Source organism: Martes martes, assembly GCF_963455335.1.
Source record: "Martes martes genome assembly, chromosome: 18".
NCBI classification, from domain to species: domain Eukaryota; kingdom Metazoa; phylum Chordata; class Mammalia; order Carnivora; family Mustelidae; genus Martes; species Martes martes.
This window is the reverse complement of record NC_137906.1, coordinates 11,224,297-11,248,393: the sequence shown is the minus strand read 5'-3', so window position 1 is coordinate 11,248,393 and position 24,097 is coordinate 11,224,297. Positions and strand designations below refer to the sequence as shown.

The following is a 24,097-nucleotide window of genomic DNA, read 5'->3' as shown; positions in this document are numbered from 1 at the left end:
AACTCTTGGGGCCGCAGTGACAAATGATGCCATCCGACCCCCGGCCTCCGAGTTCTTGTCCCGAGTCCCCCTACTCCCCAGTCCCCTCCAGTGCGGCTGGTCAGGGGAATCGAAGGTGTCCTGCTCCTGAAAACTCTCCCCTCCCCAAAATCCTCAACACTTTCTCTCTTCTGCATCCATCTCTACACTGAATTAACGGGGCAGTGGCAGCGTGGGGGCTGGGGTGTTAGTTTGGGATTTTAAAAATAGGGCAAAAAACTTGAACATGGCCACAAGAAGCCAGGGCAGGGCAGCCGGGGGACCACAAGCACAAGATTGGGTCCTGTGTAAAAGGCCCATGCTGGCCACAAGGAGGGCCTGGGTGAGGGCCAGGACTAAGGAGATGAAAAGCCAAGTCCTTTCCCTGGGAGAGCTGGAAAGGGCATCAAAGAGGGTGCAGCTGGTACAACCCTACCTCACTGAGACTCTCCGGCACATCAGGGGACACAGTCAAGTCCCCTCCTTCAGAAGCCTCGAATCTACAGTAGGAGACCAAGGTTAGCTGGAACCTCTGAGAAGTCACCTTTGATGCCCTTGGCATCAGGACTTGAGATAAACTCCATCCCAACAGGCTGAGGGAACAGAGGATGAACAGGGAGATTTCTACCACAGGAATCAGCATGGCAGTTGTAAGGATTAAGCATCCAGGAAACACTAGTTTTCTCTTCCCTTCCTGAACCCCTGAGAGCCCATCTATAAACATGCAGAAACCAGAAAAAAAGACCCCCCCGCAAAACCAAGAAACACCACACCAACACTTAGAAAGTATCTATATGTATAAATAAATTTATACTATATTTAAGTGGCAGTAACACTTCCCATTCTTAGTTTTTCTTTCTCTCATAATGTGCAGTGGCAGGTAGGAAGATCTCTCTGAGGTTGCTCCAAAGCCCATGGGAGTGAATGTTCCGGTAGACCTGGGGCTCTGCTGAAGGGGGCCGGGTCGCGTGGGGGCAATGCTGACACCAGGCCCAGTCACCTCGGTACCACTCGTTAGTGGTCTGGTTGGTGGCAGCCAGGTACAAAGCAAAGCACAGGTAGCCCCCCAGGAGGAGGCTCAGCATGACCACAAAGCCCAGCATGAAGACAATCCTCGGGAAGGTCACGAACAGGTACTGGGGGCAAAGCAGAAACAGCACTTTAGGCAGCCAGGCTGGGACAGAAGAAAGGGTTGCACCCTCCAGCCGTGGCCCGGTCCGCAAACACGCGAGAGCTGCCCACCCAGCTCACCCACCTGCGTACACATCTGACCCTCTAAACACAAAACCAAACCATAAGCAGCACTGAAAAACAGCCCGGAAGGAAACCCACGTACGTACGAGAGTTCCAAGTGAGCTAAATGAAACGTGTACGTTGAAGGAAAAGGGAAAGGATACTCCCAGGAGGAAGTGCCTTCCCAGCTAGCGGTCTGTAAAAACAAAGCCCTAACTACAGACCTGAGGTCATGCATCAAAATCAAGTCCAGATGGACAGAGGAGATCACGCTCTCTCTCAACAAAGCACGACCATGGAAATGCACATACAAGAGTATTCACTACACTGATTTTAATGGCCCCTCTTCCTAAAAGAAACATGGTAAAAGTCCATCCACGAGGAAGTCAAACCTCGGGATAGTCACGCTCTGGAATAAAAAGGAGCCGATAAAAATGAGATCAATTTCTACATTCCAATTTGGAAAAGACATTGATAAAAGATTGTTGGATGTGAAAGACAAGAGGCGAGGCTTACAATGGGATCATATTTGTGTAAAAACAAAAAGACTCCATGAAACTCCATATGACTATGGAAACACACACAGGAAAAAAGACTGAAATGGGGGCGCCTGGGTGGCTCAGTGGGTTAAGCCTCTGCCTTCACCTCGGGTCATGATCCCAGGGTCCTGGGATCGAGCCCCGCATCGGGCTCTCTGCTCAGCAGGGAGCCTGCTTCCTCTTCTCTCTGCCTGCCTCTATGCCTACTTGTGATCTCTCTCTGTCAAATAAATAAATAAAATCTTAAAAAAAAAAAAAAGACTGAAATGTTCACACAAAACTACAGAAGTAGGGACACCTGGGTGGCTCAGTCGGTTAACCCGCTGCCTTCGGCTCAGGTCATGATCCCAGGGTCCTGGGATCGAGTCTCATGTAGGGCTCCTTGCTCAGTGGGGAACCTGTTTCTCTCTCTGCCTCTGCCTGCCACTCTGCCTGCTTGTGCTTTCTCTCTCTCTGACAAATAAATGAATAAATAAAATCTTAAAAAAAAAACCAAACAACTACAGAAGTAGTTGCCTCTGGGGCGTGAAGTTGTTAGGAGGGGAGGGGCGGATCTCCCAGTTCTCTTTTCATTTTTTCCTAAAGATGTTTAAAGTGTTATGCTTCTTTCCCCAGCTTTACTGAGATATAATTGACAGGACATTGTGAAAGTTTAAGGTGCATAACATGACATACAGCAAATGATCACAGCAGGCTTAGTTAATACATCCGTCACCACACATGGTTACAATGTTTTTTTGTGATGAGAACTTTTAAAACCCACTCTCTTAGCAAACATCAAATATACAACACAGTATTGTTAACTACAGTTCCCAGGCTGTACATTGTATCCCCAGGACTTCCTCATCTTTCTAATATGACTCTGTACCTTTGACTACCTATGCCCAATTCCCCACCTTTTCCGTCTTTTCTTTTTAAATGCTTCTGGACTGCTTGAATTTTTATGTTATTTTTTAAAATAAAGAAAATGAAAAAAAAAATAAAATAAAGAAAATGAATTTTGAAAGAGGTCAGTATTTTTTAAAAAATTTTATTTACTTGAGAGAGAGAGAGAGAGAACAAGTTGGGGGGGTGGGCAGAGGGTGAGGGAGAAGCCAACTTCCTGCTGAGCAGGGAGCCCGATGTGGCACTCGATCCCAGGACCCTGAGATCATGGCCTGAGCCCAAGGCAGAAGCTTAACTGAGCCACCCCGGCACCCCAAGAGTTCGGTATATTTGAAAGTCAGGAATAAGAGAGAAGTAGATGCATCTCTTGACAGGCGAGACTTTCTAACTGAAGTTATAAAGAAAAGAGATATATTTGATGAGAAAGGAGGTCTAACTCTTTTTATACAGAAAAGGATACATAAATTGAACACAAATGTAAGAATGAACTGTCATTACTGCATGATCTCAGATCAAAAGTAATTCTGGTATCAAATAGATAAACAGTTAAAAGGACATAATTCATAAAAGATCTACAAATAACTGACAAACAAGAAAAGTAATCAAAAGTAATGAAAGAAATACAATTTTTAAAAAAGGATACATGGTAGTTTCCTACCAAATTAGAAGCAACTGCTGTCCCCGGGCATCCTCAATGCCAGCTCTGACTCAACAAAATGAACACTGATAAAAATATATATTAAAGTCAAAAGATTTACAAATGTCAATAATCTCTGATCCAGTACATATTATTTGGAATTTATCCTACAGAAAGTCCTAAATACAAAGACAAAACCATATACACTGCAAAGGGGAAAATGCACTTCACCCATGGAGAGAGCTGTGTATCACAGGTCCCAAGTCCCACCTGATGGGAAGCAACATTAAAATACACATCCCTACGTAGGAAACATTCTTGCCAAAAATATTAAACCTGAATCTAATCAGGGCTCTAGAACTAACTTCCAGTTCACATTAATATGAGGGAATAGAGGAAAATCTGTTGACAGAAGTAGGAAAAAGACACATTTAGAACAAGGGACATTCTAAAAGACAACCAACTAAACTACTTAATGTCAACTTCATGAAAAAAAGCGGGGGCATTATTTTAGACAGACTAACAAGACAACATTCAGATGCCTAACAATGAGGTGGAATCTGGTTCAAGGAGGTAAAAAAAGCTATAAGATTCATTTGAAAAAAAAAAAGAAAAAAAAAAGAGAGAGAGAAACAGTGGGGATATTTCAATATGGACTAGATGATTTAGTACCTATTTATTATATATTCTATGTTTATCACATAGATTTATTATTAATTTTCTTATGTGAGGTAACATAATTATAGTTATATAGGAGAAGGTTGACATTCTTTAAAAATGCATGTTCAGGGGCACCTGGGTGGCTCAGTGACCTTCGGCTCAGGTCATGATCCCAGGTCCTGGGATTGAGCCCTGTGTTGGGCTCTCTGCTTGGTGGGGAGCCTGTTTCCCTCTCTCTCTCTGCCTGCCTCTCTGCCTACTTGTCATCTTTCTCTCTGTCAAATAAATAAATAAAATCTTTTTAAAAAGTAAATAAATAAAAATTAAAATGCATGTTCAAGTATTTAGGGGCAAAATGACATGATGTCTTCAATTTATGAGCCCAACATGGGGCTTGGTCCCATAACCCCAAGATCACAACCTGAGAAGAAATAAAAAATTGGATACTTAACCAACTGAGCCACCCAGAAGCCCCATAATTGAAAAAAAAATTTTAAGAGTAAAAACTCCTCAAGGTTGAAACAAGGTTATCACTACACAACCTATCAGAATGGCTAAAATGAAAAATAGTGATAACATTAAGTGCTAGCAAGGATCCAGAGAAACCCGTCCCTCCCCCATCACTGGTGAGGATGTACAATAATGGTACAACCACTCTGGAAAAGAGGATGGCGGTCCTTTCCAAGACTGAAAATGGACTTATCATCAACCCAACGATCACACTGAAGACAGATCATCATGCAGGAGCTTGTGAATGGGAATGTTCAATGCAGGCTTTCACAGGGTCCTTCAGAGGGTGAACGGTGAACTTTTAAACAAAGTGTGGAATACTACACAGCAGTAAAAAGGAAGGAACCCTAGACCCACGCAACCACTCACGTGGATCTCAAAGAAATTGCGTTAAGTGAAGAAACCAACCTCAAAAAGATACTGTATGATCCATTTATGTAACAATCATAAAATAACATAATAACAGAGGTGGAGAAGGGAGTAGTGGTACCAGGCATTAGGGATGTGAGGAGGAAGCTGTGGCTGTGAGCGGTAACATGAGGGAGTGTGTGGTGATGGATAATACAGCGTCTTGACTGTAGTGGTGGCTGTACATGGCTGCATATGTGACAAATTGCACAAAGCTACACACAAACACACACACACACACACACACACACACACACAAAACCCACAAATAAACACATATATAACTGGTAAAATCTGAATTGGCTATGCGGATTGTGCCAACGTCAATTGCTTGGTTTTGGCCTTGAGCCGAGGTTGTAGAGGGATGCTGGCATGGGGGAAAGAGCTTACGAGCACATAGGCTTCTGGTGTGTTTCTTTATAATTTCCTATAAAACTGTAATCATTTCAAAATAAACTTTAAAAAAATACTGGCTTTAAGACTGTGTATTTTGTCGGGGTGCCTGAGTGGCTCAGTCATTAAGCATCTGCCTTCAGCTCCGGTCATAATCCCAGGGTCCTGGGATCAAGCCCCGCATCGGGCTCCCAGCTCTGAGGAAAGCCTGCTTCTCCCTCTCCCACTCCCCCTGCTTGTGTTCCCACTCTCGCTGTCTCTCTCTATCAAATAAATAAATAAAATCTTAAAAAAAAAAAGTGTGTTTTACCATATTAACATGGTATCCTTCCAGTCCTATTTTCTGAGTGCTTTTAAATTCGAATGGGTGTTGAATTCTGTGAAAAAGTTTTCAGGATCTAGAGAAATAATCATGTCATTGTTCTTTATATTTAATAATGCTGTATAAAATATTAAATCAATTTCCTAATACTGAACCAACCTTGCTGTATAAAATATTAGTCAGTTTCCTAACATTGAACCAACCTTGCATTCATGGACTATATCCCACTTGTTCATGGCATTTTTATTTTCTTTGAAACCAAAGGGAAAAACACTCAAGAAGAAGTAAGCAGTTCCCTAGTGACTGCTCATAATCTACTTCCCATAAATTCAGTAGAAATCTTTTAGTCATCAAATGAGTTTTTTAAAAAACTCTACATTATTGTAAATTAATTTTTGACAAGGGTGCCAAAACAATTCAATGAGCAAAGAAGGGTCTTTTCAACAAAAGATGCAGGACATCTGGGTATTCACATACTAAAAGTATCAAGTTAGAGCCCAACCCAACAGCACATACTAAAATTGACTCAAAAAAGATCAAAGACCTAAATAAATACTTAGAAGAACATGTAAGTACAAATCTTCATGACCTTAGACAATGGATTCTTACATATGACACCAAAGCATAAGCAACAAAAGAAAAAATAAAATCAAAATACGAAACTTTTGTGTTTCAAAGAAAGTTATCCAAAAAATGAAAGACAACCCACCAAATGGGAGAAAATATTTGCAAATTCTACACCCGTGAAGGGTCAGGTGGCCAGGTTATATGAAAAATTCTTACAACACAAGAAGAAAAGACAATCCAAAAAAATGAGCTTCTCCTCTAAATCTTCTTCAAAGAAGACATATAAATGGCCAAGCAGCACACAAAAGATGGTCAGCATCGTTAAGTCATCAGGGAAACGCAAATCAGATCACAATAAGGCACCACTTACATCTATTAGGATGATTTTAATAAAAAAGACAGAGAGTAGCAAGTATCCGGCAAGGATGTATGAAGTTGGAACCTTCATACATGGATGGTGGGAATGTAAAATGGTGAAGATACTTTGGAAAACAATCTGGCAGCTCCTCAAATGATTACAAATACAGTGACCATATGACCTAGCAATTCTCCTAGGTCTGACTCAAGAGCAGTGGAAACCTATATTCACAAAAAAACTCATGCACAGATGTTCATGGTAGCCTTATTCAAAAACAAATAAAAAGTGAAAACACTCAAATGTCCGTAAGTGGTGAACCAACAAAATGTGGTCCATCCACACAATGGAATATTATTCAGCCACGAATAGGAGTGAAATATGGATTCATGGTACAACATGGATGAACCTTGAACATATTAAGCTAAAAAAAAGAAGCCAGTTCAAAATGCCACACACTGTACAATTCCATTTATCTGAAATACTCAGAAAAGGCAAATCTGTTAAAAAAAGAAGGTAGATTAGTGGTTGCAAGGAAAGAGGGGCATGGGGAATGGCTGCTGATAGGTAAGAGTTTATTTTTGGGGTGATGAAATGTTCTGAAATTAGATGGTAGTAGAGGTTACACAACTCTGAACCACTAGACTGTACACTTTAAAAGGATGAATTTTAGGGGCCCCTGGTTGGCTCAGTAGGAAGAGCAGGTGACTCTTGATCTTGGGGTCATAAGTTTAAGCCCCACATGGAGTGTAGAGATTACTAAAAAAATAAGTAAACTTAAAAAGGATGAATTCTACGGTAAATGTATTATATATCAACCAAATAAATTATATACTGGGGCACCTGGTTGGTTCAGTCAGTTAAGCATCTGACTCTTGATTTCAGCTCAGGTCACGATCTCAAGGTTGTGAGACTGAGCCCTGCATCAGGCTCCACGCTCAGTGGGGCGTCTGCTTCAGATTCTCTCTCTCTCTCTCTGCCCCAACCCTTGTTCACATGTGCGACCGTGCACACTCTCTCTCTCTCTCAAATAAATAAAATCTTAAACAAATAATTAAAAATTTAAAAGTTATATATTAATTTTTAAAAAAGGGATGGCTTCATCTTTTGACTAGGAAAATGTCCTTTTTCCAATTTTGAAACCTAAAGTCAGAAACATACACCCTACAACATAATTACCTGCATATTAATTACCTGAATGAGAAAGACAATGTCAACAACCTGGAAGTGTCCCAGATCATCAACGTAAGTCTCCAGATACAAGTCCGACAGCACCACCAACTGGACCAGAAACACAGTGCTCACCACGGCCATGGTGCCAGCTGAGGCCGTCAAAGTCAGGAGGTAGAGGAGGAAGTACCTGGCGTTCCAGGCCCCGATACAGTTGTTTACCCAAACACAGTGATGGTCAAAACGGTGCACACACCTATTACACACACCTGCACAGAACAGGGAAAGCCACAAGCCCGAGTTAGTCCTTGAGGGAACAATGAGACCAAGCACATCTATGGAGATTTTTACGAACTCTTGGCAGTATGAGCTGGAAGAAATGATGGCTGCTATCACCGAGCTATCAGAACCGCAGCGTCAGTACAGTGGCCATGAGCCACGGGTGGGTTAGTAAGCACTTGAAACGTGGCTACAAGAAAAATCTGAAAGCATACTTTGTTGATATTGATAAATTCAAGATAGTTTTTCAATTTATGCAATGCTCCTTTAAGTTCGATATGAGCATTACTTGAACAGATATAATTTTTTTTACATTTTTTATTTTTTAGATTTTATTTATTTATTTGACAGACAGAGATCACAAGTAGGCAGAGGCAGGCAGAGAGAGAGGAAGCAGGCTCCCTGCTGAGCAGAGAGCCTGATGCACGACTCGATCCCAGGACCCTGGGATCATGACCTGAGCCGAAGGCAGAGGCTTTAACGCACTGAGCCACCCAGGCGCCCCTGAACAGATATAGTTTTAAAACTGACGCTTTAAGGTCAAATCAATTCTTCTGATAAAGATGAAGCATTATGTGGGCATTAAAGGAAAATGATTTTTTGGTACTGATTCAGTTATTTAAAAACGTTTAAGAATTTCTGGAATAACTTGGGTATGTGAATCTGCTCTTCTTACTGCAAATTTTATAAAATCTAAATATAAATCAAGTAGTTCCAAGGAAAGTTTAGTGTCTCAGTGGACATGTTCTGTAAATGGAAAATATATACCAGATTTCAAAGACTAAGTATGAAAAAGAGAATATAGGGGCGCCTGGGGGGCTCAGTGGGTTAAAGCCTCTGCATTTGGCTCAGGTCATGATCCCAGGGTCCTGGGATCGAGCCCCGCGTCGGGCTCTTTGCTCCATGGGGAGCCTGCTTTCTCCTCTCTCTCTGCCTGCTTCTCTGCCTACTTGTGATCTCTGTCAAATAAATAAATAAAATCTTTAAAAAAAAATAAATGACTTATCCTCAATGATAAATTAAAAAAAAAAGAAAGAAAAAGAGAATATAAACTATCCATGAATGATTTTTTATATTGACTACACATTAAAATGATATTTTAGATATGTTAGGTTAAATAAAATGTATCATTAAATTTAATGGTCCCTCATTTTACTTTTGTAATGTGGCTACTAGAAAATTGAAATCACATGTGGCTCACATTGTATTTTTGTTGGACAGCACTAGTCTAGAATCTTGGTTATTCCCCAAAAGAGTAGACTCTGCCACGAATGACATCTGCAAACATGACATCCCACAGAAATTCTTGTTGGGTAACACGGCCTACCACGTGGCAAAGGAAGGGCTGTTATGCCCAGGGCTGAGTTGCCCACTACACAAGAACATTACGAGCTTCATCTTCAGGGGAGCCCGGGTGGCTCAGTTGGGCTAAGTGTCTGCCTTCGACTCAGGTCATGAACTTGGGGTCCTGGGATTGAGCCCCGTGTCAGGCTCCCTGCTCAGCACAGAGTTTGCTTCATTCTCTCCCTCTACCCCGCAACCACTCGTGTTTTCTCTTTCTCTCAAATAAGTAAATAAAATTTAAAAATAAAATAAAATAAGAGCTCACCTCCAGTCATCTGTAAGAAACCACTATGTGGCCTCTACCAGCAGTGGCTGCTCCATGTGTGGGAGACAAATGGCCCTGCTTCTAGATTTCTGTAACATTTTCTTGCTACATGGCCCATGTGTCTGCTGTGCAAGGACAGAGCCGGAACGAACCAAAGCCAAACTTACTGCAGTGCTTGGACCGCGCTGGTTTCCTTAAATTGCAAGTAGAGCACTTCGTATTCTTTGAGAACATCACTTCGTCGAATTCATAAACTTGAAGAAATGATAATTCATTTGCTTTTGTTATGGTACCTGAAAAACGTAAGAACAAGTGTCGGTTTCGAGCGATCCGATGGACTGAACGATCACAAAATCTGTCCTGACAAAGAGTGACTAAAACTTGTATATTTACTATTCTAAATAACTCATTTTAAAATAAACACCTTTACTGAGATACAATTCATAGGCCCAATTCACCCATTTAAAGCGTACAATGTAATAGTTTTTAGTACATTCACAGAGTTACGCAACCACCACTGCAATCAATTTTGGAACATTTTTATCACTTCAGAAAGAAGCCCCTTAGCAGGCAACCCCACTCCTCTCGAATCCCAGCCCTTGGCAATCACGTAATCTATTTTCTGCCTCCATGCATTTGTCCTGTTTGGATACTTCTTATAAATGGAATCATACAACTTGTAGTCTTTCGTATCTGCCTTCTTTCACTTAGCATAGTTTTTCAAGGTTCCTCTATGTTCTAGCACATATCACTCCTTCGTTCCTTCCTATTGCCAAACACTGTTCCATTGAAGAGGCACATCACATTTACCTATTCATCAGTTGATGGACACGTGGGGCTTCAAGGATAGAAAAGCTTAAAAGTAAAGGCATGGACAAAAGATACCAAGCAAATATCAATTAAAAAAAAGGGGGGGGGGTAATGGCTTAGTCGGTTAAGCATCTGACCCCTGATATCAACTTAGGTCATGATCTCAGGATTGTGAAATCAAGCCTTGTGTTGGGCTCTGCGCTGGGCATGGAGCCTGTTCAAGAGTCTCTCTTTCGGGGGGCACCTGGGTGGCTCAGTGGGTTAAAGCCTCTGCCTTCGGCTTAGGTCATGATCCCAGGGTCCTGGGATCGAGCCCCGCATCGGGCTCTCTGCTCAGTGGGGAGCCTGCTTCCCCCTTTCTCTCTGCCTGCCTCTCTGCCTACTTGTGATCTCTGCCTGTCAAATAAATAAAATCTTAAAAAAAAAAAAAAAAGAGTCTCTCTCTCTCTCGGGGCGCCTGGGTGGCTCAGTGGGTTAAAGCCTCTGCCTTCGGCTTAGCTCACGATCCCAGGGTCCTGGGATCGAGCCCTGCATCAGGCTCCCTGCTCAAGCAGGGAGCCTGCTTCCCCACCCCTCTCTGCCTGCCTCTCTGCCTACTTGTGATCTCTGTCTGTCAAATAAATAAAATAAAATCTTAAAAAGAAAAGAAAAGATTCTCTCTCTCCCTCTCCCTCTGCCACTTGTCCCCCACCCCTCTCTCCCTCTTAAAAAAAGTATAATATCAAACAAAAGAAAATTGAGAGCAAAGAGCATTACTAGTGACAAAGAGGCTCATTATATGTTGAAAAAACATTCAAGGAAAAGGGAATACCAATTCTAAACTTGAATGCATATAATAGAAATATATACATAACTATTATACACACCTACACATACATACATATATAATAGCTTCAAAATAAGTAAAGCCAAAACTGACAAGGAGAAACCTCAAATCTATCATCAAAATGAGGTAACATACCTCTCTCAGTTATTGCAAACAAAAAAATTAGGAAGAACATAAAAGATTTGACCATAACTAACAAACTTGACTTCATGAACTCACATACTGTCTACACCCAAGAACTAGAAAATATACATTACTTCAAAACCACACAGATCACTTACAAAAATGACACATAACTGGGCATGATGCAAATACCAATGAAATTTTTGAAACAGGGCCACAGAGACCACAAACTCTCTACATAACACAAAGTATCAAAAAATAAACTAAAAAAGCATGTAGAAAATTTTAGGCCATCCTAAATAACCCAAGGGTCAAAGAAGAAACAAAATCAGAAGACAATCACAACGAGAAAATGATGAAGGCACTGCATAGCGCATCTTTTACCAAGTCCCCAGAGGGATCACTAGTCTGTCACCATGTAGGTGGACAGCTGAGTTGCCGCCAGTCTCCATACTGAGGGCCTCAACTTACCAGGGTTGCTCACACAGCTCAGCGTGAAAAACACCAGGTTTACAATCAGCAGCAGGTAGGGCAGAAGAAGGTAATGCAAGGGGAACTCCAGCTCTCGACAGTAGCCAAACACTTCCCAGGTGTATTCACTGTAAACCATCCCTTGCAAGACGAGGTGCAGGAGAATGAAGGTGTGGTTTCTGAAAGGAAAAAGGCAGCACGTGGCTTGTTCACAAGGCCTTCTCCATGAAGAAATCATGTCATACTAAAGTTAACCTGGGCCCAACCACTTCCTTTGGGCTTGAGATAATAGCACGAATTACGCAAGAGACGATGTGAGACAGTTCCCACAGTGCCTCACGATACTCAGTACTCAATAGATGTCATCTATTATTATTAACTTTTTTTTTTTAGGATTTTAATTATTCAGAGAGAGAGACAGAGAGCGTGACAGCAGGGGGAGGGGCAGAGGGAGAGAGAGAGAATCTCAAGCAGACTCCATTCTGAGCTGGGAGCTCAAAGTGGGGCTTGATCCCACGACCCCAAGGTCACGTACTGAACTGAAATCAAGAGCTGGATGGCTCAACTGACTGAGCCACCCAGGCACCCCTTTTGTCTTTATTGGGGATTGAGGTATCAGGATGTATCTCTCTTTTTTTTTTTTTTTTAAAGATTTTATTTATTTACTTGTCAGAGAGAGAGAGTGAGCACAGGCAGACAGAGTGGCAGAGGGAGAAGCAGGCTCCCCACGGAGCAAGGAGCCGGATGTGGGACTCGATCCCAGGACGCTGGGATCATGACCTGAGCCGAAGGCAGCCGCTTAACCAACTGAGCCACCCAGGCGTCCCAGGATGTATCTCTTTTTATAGAAATGCATGTAATATTGCCACTCCTTAAATATTTCTGTGAAAACTCCAGAAATAAAAGGCGGATTATTTATGAGCAGAGGTCTTAAACCCAGGACTCTTGATCCTTCTCAGCCTCCTTCCCCGAACTACGGCTAGAAACCAACAAGGAGCGTCCTGAAGCTAGGGGACAGCAACAATTAATAATCAAAACAGAAAAGAAGATAGTATTTATTTTTTAATTATTTTTTTCAAGATTTTATTGAGAGAGAGAGAGAGTGAGCAAGCAGGGGGAGGGGCAGAAGGAGAGGGAAGAGAGAGAATCCTAAGCAGGCCCCATGCCCAGCAAAAAGCCCGACTCGGGGCTCACTCTCAGGACTCTGAGATCAGGACCTGAGCTGAAACCAAGAGTCAGACGCTTAATCAACTGACCCACCCGGACAAGAAGAGAGTATTTAAACTCATACCGTGTATGGAAGAGGTAATGAAGCAATTTTAGCATAGCTCTCTGAAGGCATTCTGGAATTATATAGGAAATTATCTAAACAAGAAAGAAGGATTCAATGTCATTTCGCATTCTCCCCACTCCCAAACATACCAGATGCTCCACTTTGAGCTAGTGATACTGTGGATTTGTGTTTCTGCATAAGGGCAGAGAACAGATTTGAGAGAGAATAAAATAAAAGGTTTCCCTCAGCTGGTCTTCCTTTGATGCCAGTTCCTCTCCTCCCTTTTCACTCTAACTCCAAAGAAAGCACCATGTCAGGGTCTTCAGGCAAAGGGAGGAGAGTAGAGGGGCTGGTAGGTAATGTTAATGTGAATTCCACTCCCTTCCCTACCTTGGGTTCAATCCTAAATTCCAGAGTCCATTTGCAATCACTAGGCATTAACCCAGGTCAGTCCCAAGTCAACCCATTCCCAAAGGCTGCTGACCCCAACTCTGCTCACTTTGACCCCTGAAGGATGGTTGGAAGCCTGATGCTCACTCCCTGGTCATACAGCCCCCAGTTCCACCCATCAGGCCCCTCTAGGCAGACACTGCTCACATCCAGGCCCAATTACAGGCATCAAATTCAAAGAAAAATAGCTAACCTTGAGAATGTTATCTTCTCTCAAAGCAACATCACAAGATTACTTTCGACAATAACAACAACAACAAAAAAGAGACTTTTGAATAGACCACAAATACCATAAATGAAAGAAGTGAACAAATAATAAAAATGGCAACTCTCTTTTTGTTCCATCAGGGAACTGATGAGCCTTTTAGACTGATGGTAGTCAAAATCCAGCAGTCTCCAAGCATCAGCATTACCTGTGCTCCCCCTCTGACCAGGCCTTTCAGGTAATGGGTTTTTGAGCAGAAGCAGATCATAACAACACCAATCAGCACCAAAGCCACGTAGAACAAGAAGAGAACCAAGAAGTCCATCCTGGGGCTACAAAGAAACAGAAAGAGTGTGACTACTACTGGGGGATATATTCCAAGGTGCATATTCTTAGATAACAACTCTGTAAACGGCTCCCCAAACAGAATTCACCAGCCCTCATGCACACACTGCTTTGCACTGAGGCCTCCCAGACTGTTCTTCAAGAGTTTCCTAATCAAACCACTTTGATTTATTTACGGCATCTTCTGCCTACAAATTCCAAAATTAAATGGGGGAAAATATGCAAAATGCACACACTTTCCCTCCCACCAGCAACAAATCATCTTTGTATTTACTTAAATATAAACCCACATAGATATTGATACAGAATGTACCCAAAAGAATCTGCTGACAATGCTACTGGAACAAGCACCCCCAGAGGCAGTCGGGGACTCACTCCCACAACAATCGTGGATCACCCACGGGGACCAGAGTCAACACACAGGCCTGTATTAACTGGAAACGGTTACTTTTGGCCTTAGCAGATATGATTCCGGGCAGGACTTCCAACTGAGATAACCAAATTACAAACTATTCACGAGGTAAGACGGAGGAAACAATGAGCAGCAATTCTCACGATGTGATTCAGGGTTCCAGCCTACAAATTTCCCGTTTGGATAATTTTCTACCGGCAGCTCGGGCATTGCTCCTCCCAACATTCACGGAGAATTCAAACGGCATCTCCTCGTGTGCAGCGGCGTGTGCCTGGCACAACAGGTGGCACCCAAAGCTGCAGGAGGCATGGTTCTTCTAGAAGTCTGGATCTGGCTGCAGAGACATCGATAAAACACCCACACAATAAAACAGGGTGGGAGTCAGGGGCGGTATAAAGTGTGGAAAATAATTTTAAAGTCAGGGGATGCTGAGATCCCGCGGGGGTGAACGGGGTTATAGGACTTAGGGAGGAAAAGCTAACTGGGAAGATTAAAGCCAGGAGCCTTGGATCCCGGTTCCTATTCCTAATCTCTGAGGTGCCTAAGCTGGCCACCGGACAGAAAGGCTTATCCGAGGCTACACTATCCGAGGGTCCCGGCGGGTGGGTCTGGCCGGAGTTTTCCCCGGGGGCCGGGAGCCTGGTTGGGGGACGGGGTGCAGAAGGCGCAGAGGGGATACGATGGGTGCCCACACCCACACGCCCACACACACACACACACACACACACACACACACACACACACACTCTCACACAGGTGGAAGGGCGGATCAGACAAGGAGACAGACGCCCCTGGACCAGCTGGGTGTAAAAAAAAAAAAAAGCCCTCGGAGGCGGCCTTACCGCCGGGATCAGCCAACCGCCAGGCGCACCGAAGCGGCGCCTTTAGGGCGCTTCTTTAAACTTCCGGCGGGCCTGTGACGTTAGCACGCAACGCTAGCCGCCAGGCCGACTTCCGGCGGAAATGCCGGCGGACGGGCAGCCCCCGGGGGTGGGGTTCGCGGCTGGCGTTTGCGGTCGGGATGGTGTTGGTAACTTCGCACCCTGGACCATTCAGAAGGGGTGGTCGGGTCCGAGGGCTGGAAAATCAAACTTTGGAGCATTATTGCCAGGAAATCTTAAAAAAGCGGTCCTAAGCCAGTGCAGGTGTTATGAAGCGGGCGGAGCCGCCTGGCGGCTTGGGTTGAGCCCAGTCAAGCAGGGACCCCGGCTGGCCCATGGCGGGCACACGTAGGGGCTCCTATACCGAATCTTCGCGATGGGCAGGACTTGCTTTGCTTTCTGCTAACCGCACCGTAGGGATCCGTCCGACCCGTCCCCGTCCGACCCGCCCCAGTGTCTTTGCTCCTCATGTCTCAGAACAGCTCTGAACATCCTGTCCCCAGGAACAGTGAACAATTGCTGGACTCCAAACCTGGAGGATAAGAAGGAAGGCTGTTTAATGATAGTTGAACCTGGGGTGAGAAGAGCTGCTTCCAAACATAGCACTGAGAAGCCCCCTGTAGGGTGTCCCTTTGCTCCGAACGCCTCTGCATCCACGAAGACCAGTCTATTCTTGATGCCTCTGAAAATCTGTCAGGCCTGTCCTCCCTTTGAGGGGAACCGTCTGATCTCCAAACACTGGCTTTCAAGCTCTTCTCTTTTTCTGTCTTTGCGACCTACCCCAGCTTCTTGATTCCTTTTCTTTTTCCTTTTTAAGAAACTTACAAGCTGGGCGCCTTCTGGTACATGGTGTGCAAAGCCTTCATGAACTCGTGGACACAGAATTGAAAAAAACAAAAGCTACAAATCAGAAGCTGCGAGGCCACCAGGGAAGACTGTGGTTGTGGATGGAACCTCATCCCACATCCAGAGGGGGCTGGATCGCCTCAGTGCCTCCAGCTGACTCATCACCCTGCTGATTAATTCTGAGCCAGTGGTTAAGTATTTTGGGTTACTTTTTTTGGCTCATAAATGCAGAGCTTTATTTTTATCCCCATTCATTTTTCTCCGGATGGTTTCAGTGGAGACTTAACTTTGAATCTGAGTTTGATCACTTATGGCTTTTTGTGCCGGGTCGTCTTTAATTTTTTAAAATGTACACAAGTAATAACAACACTGTGCTTGTTAAAAAAAAAAAAATCAGACTATACAAAACAGTTCCTCAAACGCCACCCCCAAATCCCAGTCCCTTGACAAAATTAATCACTTATTTAGTATGTGTCCTCCCAAAATTTTTATACATTTATTCAGAAATATTTATTCAACAAATATATATTGAGTATATGCCAAGTACTATTCTCGGCACAGAGAGTACAGCAATAAAACAAAAATTCCTGAACTTTATAGTTTACATTCTAGTGTATATATACAAATACATAATTCGTTGTTGTTTGCAAAAATGGCATCATAATGGCTTTCCATCTTCCTTTTTTTTTTTTTTCAGTCTTGGTGATCTTTCCACGTATTTATCTTACTATATTGTATTTACCTTATTATAGACATCTCATTACATAGCTGAGCCTTAACTCATCTGCCAGGGTCCCACTTTCCAGTGCCTACAGGGACTCAGCAGGTAGTAAAGTGACAACGTGAAGCAGGTGTATCTTGTGAGCAGAAATAGCTATTTACACAGACCTCAAGATTGTTAACTTGAATTCCAGTGGGTTTTTTTTTTTTTTAAGATTTTATTTACTTATTTTAGAGACAGAATGAGCGAGTGAGTGAGAGGAGGGGCAGAGAGAGAAAATCTCAAGCACACTTCGAGCTGAGGACAAAGCCTGACGTGGGGCCAATCCCAGGACACCGAGATCATGACCTGAGCTGAAACCAAGAATGGGAGCACTCAACCAACTGAGCGACCCAGGCACTCTTTGAATTCCAGTGTTTTAAGAGTATGTGAAAATCTGGTTTTTTTTGGTAATGTAAATCTAATTTTTGTAATGTTGGCAACTAATCCAGGACTTTAAAACACTGTTCAGGCTAAGCAGAACATCCCTGCAGGACAAATTTAAACCGACGGCCGCTGTCCTACTACTCAACACTTAGGTTCATTTCGGTTTGTATTGCGAACAGTGCTATGGTGGAAATACCTGAATGAGGTTCATTACACACAAGTAGATGTATTTTCTAGGGCAGCCACATGAAGTAAAATTCCTGGGCCAAAGAACATATAGGCATTTTTTTAAAGATTTTATTTATTTATTTGACAGAGAGAGAGATCACAAGTAGGCAGAGAGGCAGGCAGAGAGAGAGGAGGAAGCAGGCTCCCTGCTGAGCAGAGAGCCCGATGCGGGGCTTGATCCCAGGACCCTGATATCATGACCTGAGCTGAAGGCAGAAGCTTAACGCACTGAGCCACCCAGGTGCCCCAAGAACATATAGGCATTTTAATTTTAATAAATGCCATTAAATTGCTCTTCAGCCACAAATGTCTGGGAGAATCTTTTGCTCCAAATTCTTTCCAACATTTAATGGATTGGTTCCTTTAATATTTACCATTCTGATGGGTGAAATGGCATTTTATTTATTTGCTTAACAGGCGTTTACATAGTGATACCTGTGTTGCAGGTACTGTTCTAAGCACTTAAAATATTTTTAATTATTTATCATTTAATCTTTATAGGAACTCAGTGAGAGAATTATTATTATTACCACTTTTTAAAAGTATTTATTTGTTTGAGAGAGACAGAGATAGTGACAGAGAGCACAAGCGGGCAGGAGAGGGAAAAGCAGGCTCCCGGCTGATTAGGGAGACCACTATGGGAGTCAATCCCAGAACCCCGAGATCATGACCTGAGCTGAAGGCAGACGCTTAACCAACTAAGCCACCCAGATGACCTATTATACCACTTTTATAGATGAGGAAATAGAGGCATAAAGAAGTTAAATATTTTTCCTAGGGACATAGAGCCAGAAAGTATTAGAGCCACGATTCAAACTCAGACCATTGGACTAAGAATCATTCGGTGGTCTCAATTACTGGGCTGGGCTATCTCAATTACCACTGGCCAGTTCCTGGTGGACATCTTATGTGTTTACTGGCCAATTATCGTTCCTTTATTGTGAGTTGCTTACAATTATCCTTTGCCATTTTTTTAAAGGTTTTTTTTTTTAAGATTTTTATTTATTTATTTACTTGACAGACAGAGATAACAAGTAGGCAGAGAGGGAAGCAGGCTCCCTGCTAAGCAGAGAGCCCGGCACGGGGCTCAATCCCAGGACCCTAGGATCATGACCTGAGCCTAAGGCAGAGGCTTTAACCCACTGAGCCACCAGGCGCCCCAATCCTTTGCCATTTTTATTTGAGTTGTTTCCCATTCTCTTATTGCTTTGCAGTACTTATTTACATATTTTATGTATTTGCTAGGGTATGGGCTAGTGCTTCTCTCAGTTAGGTAACCAACTCCCAGCCCAAAATAAGCAAACTCCAAGACGAGGATTTGGCATAAGTAGCTTGTTTTTGGAGATAGTCCCAGGAAACATGGCGAGGGATTGGGAAAGTGAGAGAAGAGTAGAAATCCAAGAAAGCAGGGGTCGATGAGTAGAGATGGGCATCTAGGGCACAGTCCCTCCTGGGTTCCTCTAAGAATCTCCATAGTCTATGCCTCAGAATTGTTCCACTGAGGGACAAAGCACCAGGGGTCTTCACCCAACCACTCCTGGGGCAGTAACTCCCTAATCTTTCTGGTCTGCCCACACAGAGGCCAGCCCAGCCCCAAGCAGAGAACCCTCTCAGGCAGAAACTCAGGAAATCATCAGCATGTACAGAAACCGTCTGAAGGTGACCTCTGCGGTGGGCTGTGGGGATATAGGCAGGCCGCCAACATTGTCTGTATGCTGTCAAAACAGAGAGACTCCCAAACACAGTGGCTTTGATAGGAAAGAAGTCTAGAGTCCAGAGGTAGGTGGCAGTTCAGCAACAGTAGGCATTTCTGTTCGAGGACATCCACAAGATCACATGAGATCACATGAGGACCCAGATTCTTCCAGTCTTGTTCTCCACCACGAGACACAAATTCCCAAACCTTCTCTGTACCAGCACCCTTAAGTGTCTTAGAAATTTTTTCGCAGAGCTCCTCGGCCAAAAGGATAACAATCCCATCTATTACATAATGAGCTCTAAACAACTTCATAAATATTTATGCCCTAACAACCTAGCATCCCTGGCACAATTTACCAAACTTTAAAATCAGATGGGAAACCACCATTCTCATTTCTTGCTCAACCTAGATATTCCCGGGGCAATTGCTTCCGAAATCCCTCTTCTCAAAGATGTGCTCTCAGGGGGCGCCTGAGTGGCTCAGTGGGTTGGGCCTCTGCTTTTGGCTCAGGTCCTGATCTCAGGGTCCTGGGATGGAGCCCCGCATCGGGCTCTCTGCTCCGCGGGGAGCCTGCTCCCCCCTCTCTCTCTGCCTGCCTCTCTGCCTACTTGTGACCTCTCTCTGTCAAACAAATAAATAAAATCTTAAAAAAAAAAAAAAAGATGCGCTATCAGGAATTTAGTGTTCTCACGTTGAAAATGTGAACTAGTTCAAGCTATCATGCCACGTACAACACAGATGCAGCTTCATTTCCTCAAACTGCTAAGATAGCCCACGGCGCCCCCCAGTTCGCTGTGGCTCCCCAGGGGCCTCCTCCGTGCACAGTTCGGAGCCACAGCACCAGGGTGGTGTCCTTGCCCTAAGGTCACCACCTTTGCGTCCCTGAGAAAGGGGGAAAGACCGGAAGGAAAGAACAGCTGTTGGCCCTTGAAAAGGGAACTTGTAGGCTGTCCTTACCTCTTCCTGCTCAAATTCCCCCTGCAGGAACTTGGTCACGTGCCCAAAGGGGAGCCGGGAAATATAGCCTCTGGCTGTGTTGAGCTAACACTTGGTGGGTTGTTGTTACAACGAGAAATATTAATAAGATTAATATTCTGAATATTAATCCTTTGTCTCTGACCGGAATTCCAGACATTTTCTTCTATGTGTCCCATATCTGTTAGCTTGGCTCAGGGTGACTTGGTCATACAGAGATTTTAAATTCTGAAATATATTTATAGGCCTTTTCTTTTGTGGCTTTTAAAAAAATCTTATTTAAAAAGGTATTTTTTACTCCAAAATTACACACACACACACACACACACACACACACACACACAATTCACAAGTATATTCTCCATTATTTTCTTCTAGTTGCTTTATGCTTTTATCTTTAATTCACCTGGAATTTCTTCCTGTGATGGCTGAGATCATTTCAGAAGGGAAGGGGAACACTTTAAGTATGTAGCCAAGGCCCAGTGTATTTATCAAATTCTCAACTGCCTTCTAACTCACATCCCAGCTTCTCGTGACACTCTTATGCACATACATGGTTCAATGGACACTAAGACTCAACATGTAAGCCACATACCTCCCTATGGGCTCTTAGGGTAGCATTGAATTACCCCCAGCTCTAGGGGTGGGACTTAATTGGTATCAGCCAATCAGGATAATCCTCTCCTTTATCACAATAGTTTTTCTTTTTTTGAGACTTTATTTATTTATTTGACAGAGAGAGACACGCTGTAAGAGGGAGCATAAGCAGGGAGAGTGGGAGAGGGAGAAGCAGGCTTCCCACTGAGCAGGAAGCCCAACATGGGGCTTGATCCCAGGACCCTGGGAATATGACCTCAGCTGAAGGCAGACGCTTAACGATTGAGCCACCCAGGCGACCCACCACAATAATTTTTCAAAACAAAGCCAGCCTCTGGAATGCGAGGGACCCAGTTAGAATGAAGCTAGGATTCCTGTTCAATGGTGCCCCCTCTCCTCTAGATTGAATAAAGATATTAAAGAGAAACCCTGTAGCTTCACTTCTCTTATCTTGGGACTAGGAGAAAAGCCAGTCCAAGGATGAAGCCTATGCACTGGAGAGGGCCCACCGGAGAGAAGCACAGAGAAATGAAGTCAGAGCCCTGAGCAAACTGTACCTGAAGCTTATACTACCTCTGGACTTCACAGTTAGGTGAGCCAAAAGTCCCCTTTATTTTTTTCAAGATTATATTTATTTATTTGAGAGAGAGAGAGAGAGAGAGAGCACATGCACATGCAGGGGTGGGGCACAGGGAGGGGGCAGGAGAGAATCCCAAGCTGACTGCCCCTAACACAGAGCCTGAGGGCTCATTCCCAGGACCCTGAGATCACGACCTGAGCAGAAGTCAAGAGTCAGATGCTTAACTGACTGAGTCACCCAGGCGTCCCAGTCCCCTTAATTTAAAACCATGTGGAGTTACGTCTTCTGTAACTTGCAACTTAAAATGTTGGGCTTAATCCTGACCGAAATATACAGTCACTCAGTTTTTCTTCCCCCACTGTATATTTTCTTTTTAAACTCCTTTTACACTTTATAGAAATATATAAATAACAGCCAAGGAAAAGGCTAAATTCTATTCTCTTAAGTGGTATTTAATTTTTGTGCATTTCTATAAACATAAAAACATGAATTTTATATCTTCATTTAAATGATTTACATAGATACAATCAGAGCATCTAAACAATTTCTGTGTTTTGCTCCTTTCAGTTTATCATAAGTGCTTTTCCTTTACCCAGACAGTTTTTTTTTTAATTTTTTTATTTGACAGAGAGATCACAAGTAGGCAGAGAGGCAGCCAGAGTGAGAGGGAGAAGCAGGCTCCCCGCCGAGCAGAAAGCCTGATGTGGGGCTCAGTCCCAGGACCCCGAGACCGTGACCTGAGCTGAAGGCAGAAGCTTAACCCCCTGAGCCACCCAGGTGCCCCTATCCAGACAGTTTGAATCATTATCCAGGGATACAATATAATGAACTCAATATTATTGTTTGGAATTTGTATGATTTCCTACTTTTTAATACTATAAATAGTTTTGCAACTAACATATTCATAGCTTTTTTTTTTTTTCCAGTTGAATTACTTTCTCAGGATAAATCGCTCGGTTTGTCAGTTCGTGAAACTCATGTGTTTCTGGCATTTTACTCTTTCCCTCTGTTCTTCAAAACCTCCAAGCGTGAACCTTGACACTTACGTTTTATAACTAGCGTAGAAGAAAACACTGCTTAAGCCTAAGATCAAACATTGAATTCAAACGTGATAGGAAGGATGGTATCGCCTGTGAAGCTCGTGGCGAAGAATTTCTCCTTGGAGCGTCCCTAAACCCTCCTGTCAGCCCCTGAAACTGGACCTGTGCTATCAGTTTTTTACCTGCTGCAAGATCGGTTGACAGGATCAACCACCTTTTATACCATGATCTCCCTTCCCCAAGGGAATGACTGAGGCTATACTTTGGAAATGGGATACAGGACTTCATAGTATTGGTCAGGAGGAGTTTTACAATGGAGGAAAAAAGAAGAACAATTTTTAAAGGGACACAACACAGGTATTTTTGTTGGAAGCCAAGGATTGGGTCTGTATTTGCTTACTGCTCTATCAGTAGCAACTCTTTGAGTGGCTGGCTCATAATAGATGCTCAATAAAAGTATGTTGCATGAATGCAAGAGAAAAGATGAAAGCTACCCAGGAGACATCGATATCCCGGACATCACCAAGACACAAAGTCCTCGGGCCAGCCCCTGGGGCCATGTGTTGCACCATTGGCCAGGTGGGAGCACAGTGTAGCTAATACTTTGGAATTTCTACTTGGCCTCTGCTGCCTTGATTGCTGCCCCTTAAAGCTACCAGGTCAAACACGATTGTCAGATCAGAACCTCCATTTCCGGATCACTCCTGAGCTGGTCTTGACAAGCTGGTCAAACAAGGGTGTAAGCATAATTATCGTCAAAAAGTATCTCTTGTTTCTCTAAAATTCTAATTTAACAGAGTGTCTTGTATGTTCATTTGCTAAATCTGGAGATCCCATCTCTAGCCACCATGTGAATGCTTCTCTTTTTTTTTTTTTTTTAATTTATTTATTTGACAGGCAGAGATCACAAGTAAGGGGAGAGGCAGGCAGAGAGAGAGGAAGGGAAGCAGGCTCCCTGCTGAGCAGAGAGCCCGATGTGGGGCTCGATCCCAGGACCCTGGGATCATGACCTGAGCCGAAGGCAGAGGCTTTAACCCACTGAGCCACCCAGGCGCCCCGCGAATGCCTCTCAATAGAGGTTCTAGTTTTCTGTCTTGGTTGAGAAGAAGAATGAGTCTCACAATTGGAATCTGGCCATCCCTTGGCTAGCAGTCCTGGGCAAAAGGAGCATGCAGCCCTGGACATTGAGTCGGGGCTGAACAGTCTCGGGACAACCACTGAGACATTTTCAGAAAAGCGAAGCCACCTGTCAACCTGGAGAAAAGGCAGACGAGCCGGAAATTACAGGTGGGCTGATGGAGGGTGGGCCTTCCGTATAAAGTATTCAATTTGTACTCCACTTGGTCTATTTGTAAGTCACACAGAAAGAGGGTGGAGAAGGACAAGGGACAATGTTGTGAATGCTGTCTCAGGACAGCAGGAAGACATGAATGGCACTTTGTGGTAATAACACAGGAAAACAAGAAAACCTCTTTTCTGCTCCTTTTCCTGCTTCTATTTGTGTGTGTGTGTGTGTGTGTGTGTGTGTGTGTGTGTGTGATTTTTAAAAAATTTATTTATTTGACAGACAGAGATCACAAGTAGGCAGAGAGGCAGGCAGAGAG

The 24,097-nt window shown here is 43.5% G+C and overlaps 1 protein-coding gene across 5 annotated transcripts; it reads right to left on the bottom strand.

The window, feature by feature from the left end:
* Positions 1–807: 807 nt before the first annotated feature.
* ZDHHC4 (zDHHC palmitoyltransferase 4) lies at positions 808–15,410 on the bottom strand. 5 transcript variants are annotated; one of them, XM_080830673.1, is made up of 8 exons: positions 15,343–15,410; positions 14,644–14,834; positions 13,952–14,075; positions 13,107–13,180; positions 11,816–11,994; positions 9,753–9,878; positions 7,722–7,966; positions 808–1,154 (listed from the first exon to the last, which is right to left on the bottom strand). In XM_080830673.1, exons 3-8 carry the CDS (start codon positions 14,066–14,068, stop codon positions 864–866), a joined length of 1,032 nt encoding a protein of 343 aa, XP_080686799.1. In that variant the 5' UTR covers positions 14,069–14,075; positions 14,644–14,834; positions 15,343–15,410; the 3' UTR covers positions 808–863. The 5 variants fall into 5 exon arrangements, with proteins under 5 accessions (XP_080686799.1, XP_080686801.1, XP_080686802.1 ...); XM_080830675.1 differs by having other exon boundaries at positions 14,696–14,834; XM_080830676.1 differs by having other exon boundaries at positions 14,537–14,834; positions 15,343–15,391.
* Positions 15,411–24,097: the final 8,687 nt, after the last annotated feature.

Excerpts from the sequence above, each read along its gene's own strand:
- ZDHHC4 (XM_080830673.1), bottom strand. The coding sequence starts at position 14,068 with ATGGACTTCTTGGTTCTCTTCTTGTTCTACGTGGCTTTGGTGCTGATT. Across the intron at positions 13,181-13,951 it reads TGGTCAGAGGGGGAGCACAG|ATAATTTCCTATATAATTCC; the intron begins GTAATGCTGATG and ends TTTCTTGTTTAG. Across the intron at positions 7,967-9,752 it reads AGCGCGGTCCAAGCACTGCA|GTGTGTGTAATAGGTGTGTG; the intron begins GTAAGTTTGGCT and ends TGTTCTGTGCAG.